This window comes from Musa acuminata, chromosome BXJ2-9, assembly GCF_036884655.1.
Source record: "Musa acuminata AAA Group cultivar baxijiao chromosome BXJ2-9, Cavendish_Baxijiao_AAA, whole genome shotgun sequence".
Lineage (NCBI taxonomy): Eukaryota > Viridiplantae > Streptophyta > Magnoliopsida > Zingiberales > Musaceae > Musa > Musa acuminata.
The window spans coordinates 48,844,977-48,860,173 of NC_088346.1; the positions used below are offsets into that span (position 1 = coordinate 48,844,977).

Consider the following 15,197-nt stretch of genomic DNA (forward strand, 5'->3'; position numbering starts at 1 on the left):
AGAACAACATAATAAAATGAATGTTCGGTAAAGATCTAATAAGCTTAGTTTAATGTTTATAAGAATAACGATTGTAAATAATATAAAATTTGTATACCGACTGTAATTGGATTATTGAAGACAGATTTAAATATATTTGATCGACACGTTAACGAAGGAACTTACTATAACTCAATACGATGACACTAAGTAATTCAAGATCACATTCTTCATAATTTATAAAGTATTATCAATCTTGGCACGTAGTTAAATTTTAAACCTATTTTAATCAGAGTACGAGCATGCTTGATTTTGTCTATTTTTTAAATTTCAAGAAGTATATTTTTCTAAAAAATAAAAAGTTTCATATCTTGTTACTTGTCTACGATGCTAATATCATTCTACCTCTAATGGATGGATATTGGTCCAAATTAAGATATCAGGGTCCTCTAAAGGAATTCTTTTTCTTGATGAATTTAAAACTACATGACTCGAAATATTTTAATCCTCTGATGCAACATAGGTTGATCTTCTGCGGCATACAATCACATTTATCAGTTACATTTGACATTTGACAGACTATGCCAAAGAGAAAGGCTCAAAGCCGAAGCCCAAACTAATTTATCACTCGTATAAAGGACCCAAAGAATTTAAGAGTAGGAAAACAAAAGAATCATACTACTATTGAGCAAGACATAAAACCTTCTAAGCGTTTTAGCTACTTTGTTTTATTAATTTCCCTTAACACATTATACAAATTGGTGGTGTAGCTCAAATGATAGAGCGTTTGTTTTGCATGCGAGAGGTTCGATACCCCGCATCTCCATTTTTCCACTTTATAAGTTCTTTTTTTTGGGTTTTGCGGTAGGCGATCGGTTACTACGAAGACGTTTTGGCACAGCTTCAACATTATACAAAAGGGGGGGTGTAGCTCAAACGGTAGAGCGCCTGTTTTGTATACGAGATGTGGTTACTATGAAGATGTTTTGGCATAGCCTCAATATTATATAAAAAGGGGGGTGTAGTTCAAATGGTAGAGCGTTCGCATTGCATGCGAAAAGTATGGGGTTCGATACCCCGCATCTCCATTTTACCACTTTATAAGTTTCCTTTTTTGGGTTTTGCAGTGGGCGATCGATTACTACAAAGATGTTCTAGCATAGCCTCAACATTATACAAAAGGAGGGGTGTAGCTCAAGCGGTAGAGCGCCCGCTTTACATGTGAGATGTACAGGGTTTGATACCCCATATCTCTATTTTTCCACTTTGTAAGTTCCCTTTTTTGGATTTTGCGGTGGGCGATGATTGGTTACTACGAAGATGTTTCGGCACGGCCTCAACATTACACAAAAAGGGGGGTGTAGCTCAAACAGTAGAGCACTCGCTTTGCATATGAGAAATATGAAGGGGGGGTGTAGCTCAAATGGTAGAGCGTTCGCTTTGCATGCGAAAAGTACGGGGTTCGATACCCCGCATCTCCATTTTACCACTTTATAAGTTCCCTTTTTTGGGTTTTGCGGTGGGCGATCGATTACTACAAAGATGTTCTAGCACAGCCTCAACATTATACAAAAGGAGGGGTGTAGCTCAAACGGTAGAGCGCCCGCTTTACATGTGAGATGTATAGGGTTTGATACCCCATATCTCTATTTTTCCACTTTGTAAGTTCCCTTTTCTGGGTTTTGCGGTGGGCGATGATCGGTTACTACGAAGATGTTTCGGCACGGCCTCAACATTACACAAAAAGGGGGGTGTAGCTCAAACAATAGAGCACTCGCTTTGCATATGAAAAATATGAAGGGGGGTGTAGCTCAAATGGTAGAGTGTTCGCTTTGCATGCGAAAAGTACGGAGTTCGATACCCCGCATCTCCATTTTACCACTTTTATAAGTTCCCTTTTTTGGGTTTTGCGGTGGGCGATCGATTACTACAAAGATGTTCTAGCACAGCCTCAACATTATACAAAAGGAGGGGTGTAGCTCAAATGGTAGAGCGCCCGCTTTACATGTGAGATGTACAGGGTTTGATACCCCATATCTCTATTTTTCCACTTTGTAAGTTCCCTTTTCTGGGTTTTGCGGTGGGCGATCGGTTACTACGAAGATGTTTCGGCACGGCCTCAACATTACACAAAAAGGGGGGTGTAGCTCAAACGGTAGAACACTCACTTTGAGAAATATGAAGGGGGGGTGTAGCTCAAACGGTAGAGCGCTCGCTTTGCATATGAGAAATACGAGGTTCGATATCCCGCATCTCCATTTTTCTGCTTTGTAAGTTCCCTTTTTTAGGTTTTGCGATGGGTGATCGGAGGGAGGGACTTCGTAGTGCCTGTTGCTAGGGTTGGTTTCTTCTTACTTTCACCTCTATGATGATTATCATGTTGTCTTTCTCCCCTTCTAAATGAGAAATCTTTACTTCTTCGTTTAGTTGGATTCGGGTGTTGGAGAAGGCACCATCGAGACTAGGAAAAACCGATGGTGCCCGTCCTTTCACCGGGAGTGGAGGTTGCTACGAAGAGGTTCCAACACAGCCTCAACGACAATGCTGCCATCGACAGTGGGGCCTTGTGTGGAGGTGACAGGTTACTATAAATATGAAATATATAATGTATCGTATCATATAAAATCTTAATCATATAAATATATGGTAATAGCAGGGTTACTATTATTTGATTTCATAATTTATATATATATATATATATATATATATATATATATATTCATGAAAAATAATATCTTGCCTTTTGTTTAGTCTTACTTTATAAGTCTTTTTTTATCTGAGGATATCCAACAAAAATATATTTTTAAATATATTAATCAAAATTATTTTTGGGTTGTACATTTATTGTATAATATAAATAACTAAACACATGTCGATGGTCGATTATGTAGCATTTTAAATGGTGAATGGAGAGGTGTCGGCAAAAGGTTTGTCATCCTCCTCAAATATTATACTCAGGCAGCCTACTTTTTTTTATTCGACCTCCCCAAGCAAAATCCAAAGCTTGGCAACTCATCTCAGCCGGCATGGATATAAATGTTAGAGATGCCACCGGTGACATCAGTGCCACAAGGTCAACTCTGGTTGGGTCTCTTTCCGATAGTTGTAGCGTTGACCCGAATGCTTATCTTCTCTCACACAAACTTAATTGATTGGCCCTGACATTGGGTGATCAACGTTTCGTTGGGCAGAGAAGATGGAGTTGATAATGAAGTATTTGATCGATTGATCATTGATGCAATAGGTATATTCGTATGATTTTATTCGTAAGACATCTCAGAAAGTAAAGAAGATCTAACGGAGCTATGAACCTTTCGTTTTTATACTTAACTCAATAGTTAATTTATACGATAGATATTAATCGATATGAAATATTACTAAAACTAGGAGCTTAGTCAATTGACTTCCGTGAATGAGCTCGAGCAAGCCATTTACTCGTAAGCTGGTTTGACTCGATTGGAATCGTGTTTATGACACAGTAGCCTAAATAACGATGATCGATCATTATCATGTTGTATCAAACTACGTCTGCGTTGACTAAATTATTAGCGGGCAGCTTTGTTTGTCCTCCGTACCCTACTCGTCCACATCAGCATTCAATTCCCAATCGCCAACTTCTCCTTGGTCAACGACCCCAAGCCACTTCACCGCGTCCGAAGTCGCTGCAACAGCGTTTATTGGCCTCCTCCTCTCATCTCTCTCGATCTCCACATCCCATGGCTTCCTCCTCCCTCTTCTCTCTCCTATTCCTGGCCTTCGCGCCGCTCCTTTCCGTCGCTGGCCCCGTCGCCCGCGAGTTCGTCTACCCCAACTTCACCGCCTCTTACCTCCACTTCATCGACAGCTCCGGCGTCTTCCTCTCCTCATCCGCCTTCGCCGTCGGCTTCCACAACCCCGGCAAGCAGCCGTCCCGCTACTACGTCGCCGTCCTCCACGCCCCCTCCGGCGCCGTTGTCTGGACCGCCAACCCCGCCGCCCCTGTCCCCCCCTCCGCGAACCTCGCCCTCACCTCGGCCAGCCTCGCCCTCTCCCTCCCCGACGGCTCCCTCGCCTGGTCCACCCCGCCCCTCGCCGCCCCAGTCGCCGCCCTCCGTCTCCTTCCCTCCGGTGAACTCCGCCTCCTCGACTCCGCCAACGCCTCTCTCTGGTCCTCCTTCGACCACCCCACCGATACCCTCCTCCCGGATCAGCTCCTCCCCGCCTCTGCCTCCCTCTCCTCCGCTATTTCCAACAGCGACCCCGCCCCCGGCGACTACCGCCTCCTCGTCACCCCCGCTGACTCCCTCCTCCAATGGACCCCGACCTCGCTGGTTTACTGGTCCCTCTCCACCGACCTCCGCGCCACCAAAGATTCCAACTTCAAGGTAAGCTACATGGCCGTCAACGCCACGGGCCTTTACCTCCTCGCCGGCGATCGTAAAACCGCCGTCTTCAGGATGATCTTCCCTCCGCCGACTTCGTCGTTCCCTGACGAGTTCCACATCGCGAAGCTGGACCCCTCTGGCCGGTTCCGGATCCTGAGCTTCTCGCCGAACGAGTCCCTGTCGGCGGTGGTCTTCGACACCGATTTCGTGGTGCCAAGCAACGACTGCGACCTCCCTTCAGCGTGCGGCTCGCTGGGCCTCTGCGCTCCGGGCGCCAACAGCTCCAAATGCAGCTGCCCGCCCCCGTTGGGGGCGTCGCCCGCCGGCGGTTGCTCCCCGGCGGACGGCTCCGTTTTGGCAAACGCCTCGTGCCGCGACAACGCTGAAGGCGATGGTGGGACGTCGGCCACGTATATGAGCCTGGGAAGCCGAATCGGCTACTTCGGGACCAAGTTCTCGATGCCGGTCGCTTCCGGAGCTAACATTTCGGCGTGCCAACATCTCTGTTCTGGGAACTGCTCCTGTCTTGGTTTCTTCTACAAGAACTCATCGAAGTCATGCTATCTCCTCGAACGCCAGATAGGCTCTCTCTTTATCGTGGATGACGGAGGCGACAACCTGGCTGCCGGCTACATCAAGACTCTCAACCGCCCATCACCACCTTCTCCTTCGAACAAATTCTCCTCTTCGGTCCGTTTCGTCATCATCCTGCTACCATCTACGGCTACATTTCTACTGGTGATCTGCCTTTCCTTCATGTACTTCACAACGTGGAGGAGGAGCACACGCCGAACGGGAGGCATGACGAGGATCAAGTCGATGACAAGCGGGTTGAGGTGGCCAATGGCCCCAGAATTTTCCGAGGAGGAGGACGACGATAAGGAGGAGGAGATCACGATCACCGGCCTGCCCACAAGGTACACCTACGCCGAGCTCGAGACCGCCACCGACAACTTCCAGACGCGGATCGGCTCCGGGGGGTTCGGCTCCGTGTACAAGGGACAGCTCCCGGACAAGTCCCTCGTCGCCGTGAAGAGGATCGACGCCGTCAGCGTGCAGGGGAAGAGAGAATTCTGCACGGAGATCGCCGTCATCGGCAACATCCACCACGTCAACCTCGTGCGGCTCCGTGGCTTCTGCGCCCAGGGGCCGAGGCGGCTGCTCGTCTACGAGTACATGAACCGCGGCTCGCTCGACCGCGCGCTCTTTGGCCACGGCCCGGTGCTCGAGTGGCGGGAGAGGCTCGACATCGCCATCGGGGCGGCGCGGGGGCTCGCCTACCTCCACGCCGGCTGCGAGCACAGGATCATCCACTGCGACGTGAAGCCGGAGAACATCCTACTCCACGATCACAACCAAGTGAAGATGGCGGACTTCGGACTGGCGAAGCTGATGAGCCGGGAGCAGTCCGGGTTCTTCACCACGATGAGGGGGACGAGAGGCTACCTTGCGCCGGAATGGCTGACCAACTCCGCCATCTCCGACAAGACGGACGTGTACAGCTTCGGAATGGTACTGCTGGAGATCGTGCGCGGGAGGAAGAACCGGACGGAGGAGAGCGGACCGGAGTGGACCGGGTCGACCGCTTCTTCCGGCTCGTCCAGGCCGGTGCCGTACTTTCCGATGGTGGCGTTGGAGATGCATGAGAGGGGAACGTACGATGCGTTGGCCGACCCGAGGCTAGAAGGGAGGGCGACCGGGCCGGAGGTGGAGACGGTGGTGAAGGTAGCATTATGCTGCCTACACGAAGAGCCGGCGTCCAGGCCGAGCATGATGGCCGTGGCGGCGATGCTGGAGGGGACGACGCCGGTCTGCGACCCGACGTTGAAGTCCCTCAACTATCTTAGCTTGTACGGAGGAGGATCCCGGGATCCGAACAGGAGGAGAGGATCCGCGACACCGTCGCCGCTGCTCTCGTACTTGTCGTCGCAGGAGGTGTCAGGACCGAGATAGCAGACAAAAAGTGTTGAAGCACGAGACATACATACTGTCAACAGATAGATATTGTGGAAGGTGAAGAAGAAGATTGTACAGCATAATAATGAGGTGTTGGGAAACATACACCAACATGATGTCATATTTAGGAAGAAGCACGATTTAGACAAAAGTTCACTTCAGATGCTTTTGAGATGCACAGTAGCCGATCACTGATTCGTGTTGTATTGCTTGTTGGATTGATTAATGGCTATGATCTATGTTATGCATGTGACCACCCATAAGCATGACTGGGCACTGTTTTGATGGATGGATGGTCGGTCATATTAAAAGGTTGAGTTGGGTTCCGTAGAAGGTTGAGTCGTGAGACACAGTAGGGCCCACCATTCTTGAGATGGGCCCACATACTACTACTTGTGATTGAATGTGGTTGAGCAGCTCTTGTGTTCTTCATGATGAGCTGAGACACATTGGCATAATGAATTGGTGTAACACACTATAGTGGTTTATATAAGTGAAGTGATGAGTAGGTTCGATTCTCATGTCAACAATACTTTGTTTTTGCGGCATTTTGATTCTTTATTTTGCATGTATGGAAATATAACTTCAGATAATCCACCAACTATGGAAATTGATCCAAATATCCTTTTTTTTTTAATTTTTGAAGTTTTTTTTTAGATTTTGTATAAATACTTAAGAGTAAATTTTTAGATTTTGTATAAATACTTTTAACATCGGTAGACTTTGGTTATTTGTGTTGATTCGGATGGAGTCTATCGGATTCATCATCTTTGGACGGGTGATTTCCTCCGATAAAGTAATCTTTAGCCTAGTTCATTGTGTCGACTTATAACGGTGATACGTGCTAATCCGATAGGGGACTGACATGTGGACCATCTTGTATCGAGCATTCCGTAATAAGAGACCTTGTATCACGGGATATATGTCGATCAATGACCGGGATTTGTTGAATTCAAATGATCTATTTCACCGTTTAAGTCGAATTTAAAACCCTTTCTACCCTCTCATTCTTTCCCTTTTTCTCTCTCTCATTTGCATTTTTTTGAACTTTACAAAATTATGACTTATGAATTGGATCAAGCTTGGAAGACTAATTAAGAGCATTAACACTAGAGTTAGAGTATGAACTCTCTAATCAAAGGTATATAAATAATTTTTCAATCGCATTCAATAACGCACTTAGTTCGAAGATATTGAAGCAACGTGAACAATAATACCTCAATCGATGATGGCGATAATGTTGGAGAGTCGAAGATCCTTTATATATAGTTGAAGGGTGATGCATGGATCGAGGAGTAGGATTTTATGCGTATCACCTAAAATTCATATCATGGAGCCCATCATGATAGTTGGTCATTCTTCTCTAAATAATAATATGATGATCTATCTTATAATACGGAGTGATAGATTAACGATAAAAGTAGAAAGTAATTAAGCTTGACGAGTTCTCTCCTTCAAACCTAAAATGTCATCAAGTTTCCTCTACTAGTGAGTATCGTATATCCATTTCATTTCCGCTCGACATGCATATGAGACATTGTTGTTCGTGATGAACTCCCCATCCCACCCTCGTACCCTTTCTCGAACCACAAGTAGCTTCCATCCATGAATCCTGTGCCAACTGCAGAGAAACCGGTGGTGGTGGTGGTGGTGATGGCAGCACCGGTAGTGGATAGCCCGTTTACGGCGGAGCTGGCTGCCCGCTCCAGGAACTGCACCTGGCGCTTCAGGAACTTCACGTAGTGGATGGCCTCGTCAAGCATCGACGCCGTGTCCATCTTGGTCCCCCCCGGGACGAGTTGCTGCAGCATCCTGATCCTCCTGCTTATCCTCTCCCTCCGGTGCCTGGCCGCCACGCTCTGGGGGTCCTTCGAGACCCTCACATTCCGCCGCTTTGGCGGATTCAGCAGCTCCCTGTTGACGTGAATGGGTTGCATCGCCGCGACGAGAAATATCATCTCTCTCATGGCATCCACCGCGGGCTGCCCGTCACCCCCGGCCTCCGCTGGCTCCTGGGGATCACCGAAAGGTAAGGAAGATGTTGCGCCGACGAGCAAAGAGGAGGCTACATGTGTGCAGAAAGCCGGAGAGACATGAAGTGGTGATTTGGATAGTTCACTCAGGTTCTCCATCTCCGTCGTCATCGTCATCAGATCCACTTCGGCTTCTTTAACACAGCTCAGGCAGTCCACGTCCATTACTTCTCCTGCAACTGTGGAGGACGAGAGAGAAGAAGGGTTAGACTTGGAGCCCCGTCAAACGGTGCTGCAGAGGAGACGATTCGAGGTAAAGCAAAGCAGAAGAAGGGAAGGTATGAAGAACAAAAGAGTTCTTATCTGATGAAGCTTGCACAGTCCCAATGCAGTAGGAAGGCTTTATAATGAGAAATGAGCACATACTTGCAACAAAGAATGGAACACTTTTATTCTGTCAATAAGATATCATTTTGTCCATATGTCTTCTCTGTCATAAATCTCCATTTTATCTGACCATAACACTCTTTTTCTTGGGCTGATTCCTCTCAGAATGCATGCACTTGACACATTCACAGCGACCAATGATTGCCAACTTGTAGTATGTTATTAGCATCGGCGGAATGATACTGAGACAAGGCTGCTCCTCATCCTCCACCTTGGTCTCGAGAACTCAGACATGATGAAAGCATCAGCAGCAATCCGTCGTTTTCTACATGTATATGACAGCTGAGTAGGAATACTATGGAATATCGTCGAACTCATAAACTACAATTCACCAAGAACAGATTCCTATCGGAATGCTCATGCATGGATCATATAAAAGTATATGATGTGATGCTTCAGAAAGGTGAGAAGCAAGAATGAGTTCAGAAAGCGACTCTGTTGTTTATCTCATCGCTGCCTCTCTTGCGGAGGACATGTCACAAGGTGGTGCTGCTGCTGCCAGAGCATGTATAGATCTTTAATCGTAGAGCCTTTTTCTTGAAGAAGGACCTGTCCTTTACTTCTTTCATCTTCCTGCAACTTACAGTGTTGCGTGCAGTTCTATATAAGACCACTTGTGGAGTGAAACGAGCAGGTGAAACAAGGATAACAATTGTGGACATGGAGAGCAGCAGACAACAAAGAACTCATGGAGAGGGAATATCCACAGGCCGACATGTTCCCTCCGACCGCAGCCGCGTTGATTGAGTCGAGGGATTCCATTTGCATTCTGCACTGCCATCCCCGTAATTGGTTTCTTCCACCAAGGATCCGAGGGGAACAAGAAGAACAAAAGAAGGGTACGAGTGATGCAAGATGGAAATACTCTTGACTCCACCCTCACTCTGCTGTCGTCGGGACTTGCAGTTTTGCGCAGTTATGTGCGTTGATCTCGTCAGCCACCGCTCATGGAATCTAATCTTGGATCTAAGTGGGCCTTTCTAAAGCTGCGTTAACCAAGAGAAGGCAAATCTACCGGCTACAAGATAACACGTATGCGGCGCAGCCGTATCCAAGCGGAATCCGAGTGAAATGCCCTCAGTGTCCTCCTCCTCGTTCCTCCCTTCGCCGTTCCGCTTGCTCTCGTTTCGCCGTCCTCCTCCTCGTCCGTGCTCTTCTGCTGCGATCGCCGGCAGCAAGAGGCGGCCGTACCGGATCCGGGCATCGATGTCCGGCCCGCCGTCGCCCGTGGCGGAGTTCCCCTACCTCCCGCCGTCGCACCGGGACCTGATGCTGGATCTCCGCTCCGCGGTCGAGGACCGGCTGGGGCCCCACCTCCTCCCCTCCGCCGTCCCCCCCGACGTCCTCTCCTTCCACAGCCCCTCCGGCGCTTCCCGCGGCGCCCTCGACATCCGATCCGGCGGCCGCGATTCCCCCGTACGCACCCGTCGCCCCCTTCTCTGTAACTAATGGAACGGCTATTGCCATATAATCTTAGATTCTCGCTCAACTAGAAGACAGTCTCTGATGCCCTGTGACGATGATTTAGCTGAAATATTGAGATTAATCAACGCAGAGACAAATAGAACTACTTGCAGATGTGAGAAAAACGCTATCAAATAAAAAATGTTGTCTGATTTAGTTTATGGATGATAAAAGCAGGATCTCTCTCTCACAGCAAAAGCTATCAATCAGCAAACGAACTGAGACATGTATTACCACAAAGATCACTCCTTTCATGGAAAAAAGTGATTCTAGATTGAATCTGAGGCCACAGCAATGTGATTTGTGTTGAATAAGGTTATCAGTAGACTAGAATCTCACATATACCAACAGTATTTTGTAGTCAGGCAGACTTGCAGATGATCTGTTTTGCTTCATGCTCTGAACATTTTGTTCATTTCTATTCTGAATATGAAGTTATTCGGTTAATTAATTCAAGTTCATGCGATGGGTTACATAAATTAGATCATGTCTCATCTACTGACTTAGTATTTTTAGATGCAATGACATTCTCAATCACTTCCAGTTTCAGGTGTTGTGTTCGATCAGGTGCGAATATTATCTAAATAAGGAGAAGATCACCATGTCATTCTCGATATAGAAATCTAAACATGATAGTGAACATTGAGATGATTTTTCTTGACATTTTCTGATATAAAAGTCCAATTTCTGATATGGTCACTCTGCCTTTGCTTCTAATTCAGGTTGACTTCATTCTGGAATCATGGCTGCACTGTGAACTCCCCACAGGTGCTCTCAACATAACCACTTTATTCGCCTTCCTTGATGCCGCCACAGATGCTCCTCACCTTCTAATGGAATTCATACAAAGCAGCCCATCCTCCCTCATCCTCTTCACAGATTTGCTGCCCCGCAAAGACCTTGTCCTCCACCCCGATTACCTTGATGAGTTTTACCAGCAAACCAATTTGGACAAGCCGAGGCAAGAACTTGCGAAACTTCCACAGGTGCAACCTTACTGCTCATCCTCTCTTTACATTCGCAGCGTCCTGTCACCAACAGCTATTGCGGTTTGCATCAATTGCGGAGAAGATGGACAAGGCGTGATGGAAGACATAATGCGAGGTCGGCTGGACGCCATCTGCAAGGAGATTGTTCGAATTTGGTTGGATACATGTGCAAGCAGCAGTAAACAGCTGGGAGAGACCGAGAGGGCCGATTTGCTGAGAAGAGATGGTTTGATTAAGAACAAGACCATCGAGATCGATCTTGCTGCAAACTTGCCAAGGATGTTCAGTCCTGACATCGCAAACCGAGTGGTGGGAGAAATTCAAAAGGCTTTTAAGATATAAGACGGTGCCAAATTTGATGGAAAACCAATGTAAGAACTTCTCATGTCGGAAGAAAATAAGTCATCGACATACGATTTGCAGGCATTTGATCATTTGTATGTTGCACTCGATCATCAAGATATTGATCGATGTGGCCACAAAACTGCTAGGGTACTAGGTGATACACAATTTGTGTGTTGTGCTTGGTAATATCATCATGGAAGCTTGTATAGATTGTTTTGGGATTTCATTCTACCATGTAAATTGAGAATGTATGGATGTTATGTACATATATTGGTAAGTTAAGCTTGTCAGACTTGTGCTAAAGTTCTTCTTGTTGTGCCGTTTTCGGCTGTTTGATTTGTTTACTCATGTTGATTAAACTGAGGGAAAAAGGGATAAGGAGAAGTCGTAAACTTGTTATGATACTTCTTGTTTGGGAAACTAATGGTTATGTGGAGCAGAGAAAAAGATAAATTTCCTATCTTCATTTTTAGCTCCAAATGAAAGGCAGAAGAATTCAGTGGCTGATCAAGCAAGATTTTTTTTTTTTTCTAATAGGGTTGGTTCTTTGTAATCAAGGTTGATTGCACAAAAGTATTCCTGTTGCAGTCAATTATTTAGAGAAATATTTTTCAGGATGAAAATTTTCTAGTTCATGATCAATACCAGATTCCCCAATGCTTCATATTATGAACCAAAAGGTGGACAGACAACATGTTCTTCTGGAGACAGCAAAATCTCTGTTGCTGCACTGTATCTGATCTCAGCGATTACTCTCATGTAATCTCGATCAGATTAAATTTAAATTAATTGTCATATAAAACACATCAAGAAATAGGAAGAATATGTGGCAATGCATGCTTTGACCAGATCAAACCACTGCTAAAATTGCAATCCACCAAGAACAAGGCTCTCTGTACGTGGCAGATGCCAAGGCATGGAGCTACGAGTTCCTCATTTTGGGGTATCCCCTCTTACCAACACCCTCAATTTTTTGGGCTCCCTGCAGTCTAACAGATTCAAATCCACAGCATGGTTTTTGTATGTTTAGGGCCTCCAATTCCAGCCAGATGAACAATGCCCCTCTCCATCTTCTTCCTCCTCCTCCTCCTCAGCCTTCTCTCCATCGTTCCTCCGCGCCTCCATGCTGTTCTTGCACTTCCTGGAGGTTTGTGTTTGCCCATGTTCTTGTCAGTTTGTGATGCTAATTTGGCATTTTGTGTGCGGGAGAAGCAGAGTTGTGATTACAGCAAAATCTTTATGTCAAGGAAATCCACCGTCACATTCCAATTACAATTCATCCGCTTGTGTTGTTGCATTTACTTGATCGGTCGTGATGACAGCAGAAGACTCGCCTCCCATTTTCCTTACTGAGAGAGAACTAACGTGCGCAGGTTACAACATCAACTGCGGCGCGTCGCAAGAGGAGACCACCGGAGGCATCCAATGGATCCCTGACGAAGGTTTCATCAACGTCGGCAACGTGTCCAAGATCGGAACTCCAGACATCGTCCCCATACTTGCCACGGTGAGGTACTTCCCCGATGAATCAGCTCGGAAGTACTGCTACAGCATCCCCGTCGGGCGAGGAGCCAAGTACTTGATCCGCTCCACGTACTACTACGGCGGCTTCGACGGCGGCGAGAAGCCCCCGGTGTTCGACCAGATAATCGACGGCACCAAATGGAGCACGGTGAACACCACCGAGAACTACGCCAGTGGCCTCACCGCCTACTACGAGATAGTCGTCGCGGCGCAGGGGAGGACATTGAGCTTTTGCTTGGCGAGGAATAACCAGACGACCTCGAGCCCCTTCATCTCTGCTCTCGAGCTGGTCAGCTTGGAGGATTCCATGTACAACGGCACGGACTTCACCAAGTACGCGCTGAGCACGGTGGCGCGACACCGCTTCGGCTACGGCGGCGAGATCGTCAGGTACGGAGCTTGTTCTTCCCATTCCATCGCTGGTTCTTGGGTTGGTGGAGGCACTCAACGATGGGAGTTGTGTAACTAGCTATCCAGATGATCCGTTCAACCGATACTGGGAGGCGTTCACGGACTCGAACCCGTACGTGGAGTGCCACTCGAACGTGACGCCGTCGGAGTTTTGGAACCTCCCGCCGGCGACGGTGTTCCAGAGAGCTCTGACGACGAGCCGAGGGAAGAAGCTCGCGGTGCAGTGGCCGCCGGTGACGCTGCCGAGCGCCGCCTACTACGTGGCGCTCTACTTCCAGGACAACCGCACGCCCAGCCCGTTCAGCTGGAGAGTGTTCGACGTGGCCGTCGATGGCAGGGAGTTCTACAAGGGGTTGAATGTTTCGGCCGAGGGTGTGATGGTGTACGGGACGCAGTGGTCTCTCTCAGGGAAGGTGGAGATTGTGATGACCCCCAGCAGCGATTCGCCCGTTGGTCCTGTGATCAATGCAGGGGAGATCCTTCAGATAGTGCCTTTTGGGGAGAAGACTATAACCAGAGATGGTAACTGAGCTCAAACCCGTGGACTTGATCTGAGAAGGTGTGGGTGTGGGTGTGTGTGTGAATTGGACGTTGTCGTTGTTGCAGTGATTACAATGGAGGATCTCGCGAGGAACCTTAAGAACCCACCGCCGGACTGGAGAGGAGATCCATGCTTGCCAAGGCAGCATTCATGGACTGGAGTGAGCTGCTCTCAGAGTGGTTCCATCAGAATAGTGGGACTGTGCGTCTAATCTTCTTCTTCTTCTTCTTCTTCTTCTTCTTCTTCTTCTTCTTCTTCTTCTTCTTCTGAGGACAAGAAATGTTGATGCATCTATCTGTTTGCAGGAACCTCACAAACTTTGGCCTCTCAGGATCGCTGCCAAGCAGCATCAACAACTTGACGGCACTCGCAAATATGTAAGATATCGACTGAAATCTAGACTTAGTTGCTTCTTCCCAGAGGCTGGATTGAGTTCATGGGAAGACTTGTGCTTGCAGTTGGCTTTCCGGGAACAAACTCTCTGGTCCAATCCCTGAAATGAGCTCTCTGAGGAACTTGGTCTCCTTGTAAGCTCCAACATCTACTCTTCTCCCTTGTTGACATTGGTGAAGCATTCTCATACGAATTGCCCAATGTATCAGGCAACTGCAGGACAATCAACTCAGCGGATCGATTCCATCTTCATTGGGAGGACTCGAAAACCTCAAGGAGATGTAAGTCTTTCTTCCAGAAATAAAGACTGCCATCTAAAACAAGCTCTTGGTTGGTTTATCTATGCTTTCGTGCAGATATCTCCAGAACAACAAGCTCACGGGGAATGTGCCAGAGAGTTTGAAGAAGAAGATCGGGGTGGACGTAAAGTAGGCCAAGATCTTAACCTGCAGCAGCATCTTGTTTTGTGTAAATTGTTGTGCATGACTCCCTTGGTTGTGGTGTTTGACAGGCTTGGACTTGGAAACCAGATTGACTAACAAAAAACATTGTGGAGAGCAATGGGATGAGACAAGTGGGGGAGGAGGGGAAATCTATGCTTAAGGTTGGAGTTGGTCTTTGTTGAGGCTGCAGAGAGGAATGTATTTTGTAGTCTCAGTGAGCAGTTCAAGTGCTAATTCTGAGGTCATTGTTTGAATTAGAACTTCTACCTCACTGTTACTGCTTTGCTGCCACCTGTTGGCGTGCTTCTACTACTCTTTCTGCATCTTCTAACTAAAACTAGTATGTGTATACCACTTCAAATTGATTG

At 47.3% G+C, this 15,197-nt stretch overlaps 4 protein-coding genes and 1 non-coding gene across 5 annotated transcripts; 4 read left to right on the forward strand and 1 right to left on the reverse strand.

Annotated features, from left to right (window-relative positions):
- The first annotated feature begins 1,387 nt into the window (after nt 1-1,387).
- On the forward strand, nt 1,388-1,460 carry TRNAA-UGC (transfer RNA alanine (anticodon UGC)). The gene has a single exon. It is a non-coding gene; the product is annotated as a tRNA-Ala (tRNA).
- Nucleotides 1,461-3,651: 2,191 nt separating this feature from the next.
- Nucleotides 3,652-6,460, forward strand: LOC103999341 (G-type lectin S-receptor-like serine/threonine-protein kinase At5g35370). Its single transcript, XM_009421075.3, has one exon. The coding sequence runs from the start codon at nt 3,696-3,698 to the stop codon at nt 6,294-6,296; it is 2,601 nt and encodes an 866-aa protein (XP_009419350.2). The 5' UTR covers nt 3,652-3,695; the 3' UTR covers nt 6,297-6,460.
- Nucleotides 6,461-7,807: 1,347 nt separating this feature from the next.
- LOC135622113 (transcription factor HEC2-like) lies at nt 7,808-8,745 on the reverse strand. The gene has a single exon (XM_065123753.1). The coding sequence runs from the start codon at nt 8,495-8,497 to the stop codon at nt 7,808-7,810; it is 690 nt and encodes a 229-aa protein (XP_064979825.1). The 5' UTR covers nt 8,498-8,745.
- Nucleotides 8,746-9,634: 889 nt separating this feature from the next.
- LOC135623800 (red chlorophyll catabolite reductase-like) lies at nt 9,635-11,820 on the forward strand. Its single transcript, XM_065127162.1, has 2 exons — nt 9,635-10,135; nt 10,906-11,820. Exons 1-2 carry the CDS (start codon nt 9,791-9,793, stop codon nt 11,512-11,514), a joined length of 954 nt encoding a protein of 317 aa, XP_064983234.1. The 5' UTR covers nt 9,635-9,790; the 3' UTR covers nt 11,515-11,820.
- Nucleotides 11,821-12,409: 589 nt separating this feature from the next.
- LOC135622201 (probable LRR receptor-like serine/threonine-protein kinase At5g59680) lies at nt 12,410-15,146 on the forward strand. The gene is made up of 8 exons (XM_065123847.1): nt 12,410-12,664; nt 12,891-13,431; nt 13,511-13,974; nt 14,059-14,194; nt 14,299-14,370; nt 14,452-14,520; nt 14,596-14,667; nt 14,743-15,146. Exons 1-8 carry the CDS (start codon nt 12,574-12,576, stop codon nt 14,816-14,818), a joined length of 1,521 nt encoding a protein of 506 aa, XP_064979919.1. The 5' UTR covers nt 12,410-12,573; the 3' UTR covers nt 14,819-15,146.
- The last annotated feature ends 51 nt before the right edge of the window (nt 15,147-15,197 follow it).

Excerpts from the sequence above, each read along its gene's own strand:
- LOC103999341 (XM_009421075.3), top strand. The coding sequence starts at position 3,696 with ATGGCTTCCTCCTCCCTCTTCTCTCTCCTATTCCTGGCCTTCGCGCCG.
- LOC135622113 (XM_065123753.1), bottom strand. The coding sequence starts at position 8,497 with ATGGACGTGGACTGCCTGAGCTGTGTTAAAGAAGCCGAAGTGGATCTG.
- LOC135623800 (XM_065127162.1), top strand. The coding sequence starts at position 9,791 with ATGCCCTCAGTGTCCTCCTCCTCGTTCCTCCCTTCGCCGTTCCGCTTG. Across the intron at positions 10,136-10,905 it reads CCGGCGGCCGCGATTCCCCC|GTTGACTTCATTCTGGAATC; the intron begins GTACGCACCCGT and ends CTTCTAATTCAG.
- LOC135622201 (XM_065123847.1), top strand. The coding sequence starts at position 12,574 with ATGCCCCTCTCCATCTTCTTCCTCCTCCTCCTCCTCAGCCTTCTCTCC. Across the intron at positions 13,432-13,510 it reads TACGGCGGCGAGATCGTCAG|CTATCCAGATGATCCGTTCA; the intron begins GTACGGAGCTTG and ends TTGTGTAACTAG. Across the intron at positions 14,668-14,742 it reads CTCGAAAACCTCAAGGAGAT|ATATCTCCAGAACAACAAGC; the intron begins GTAAGTCTTTCT and ends GCTTTCGTGCAG.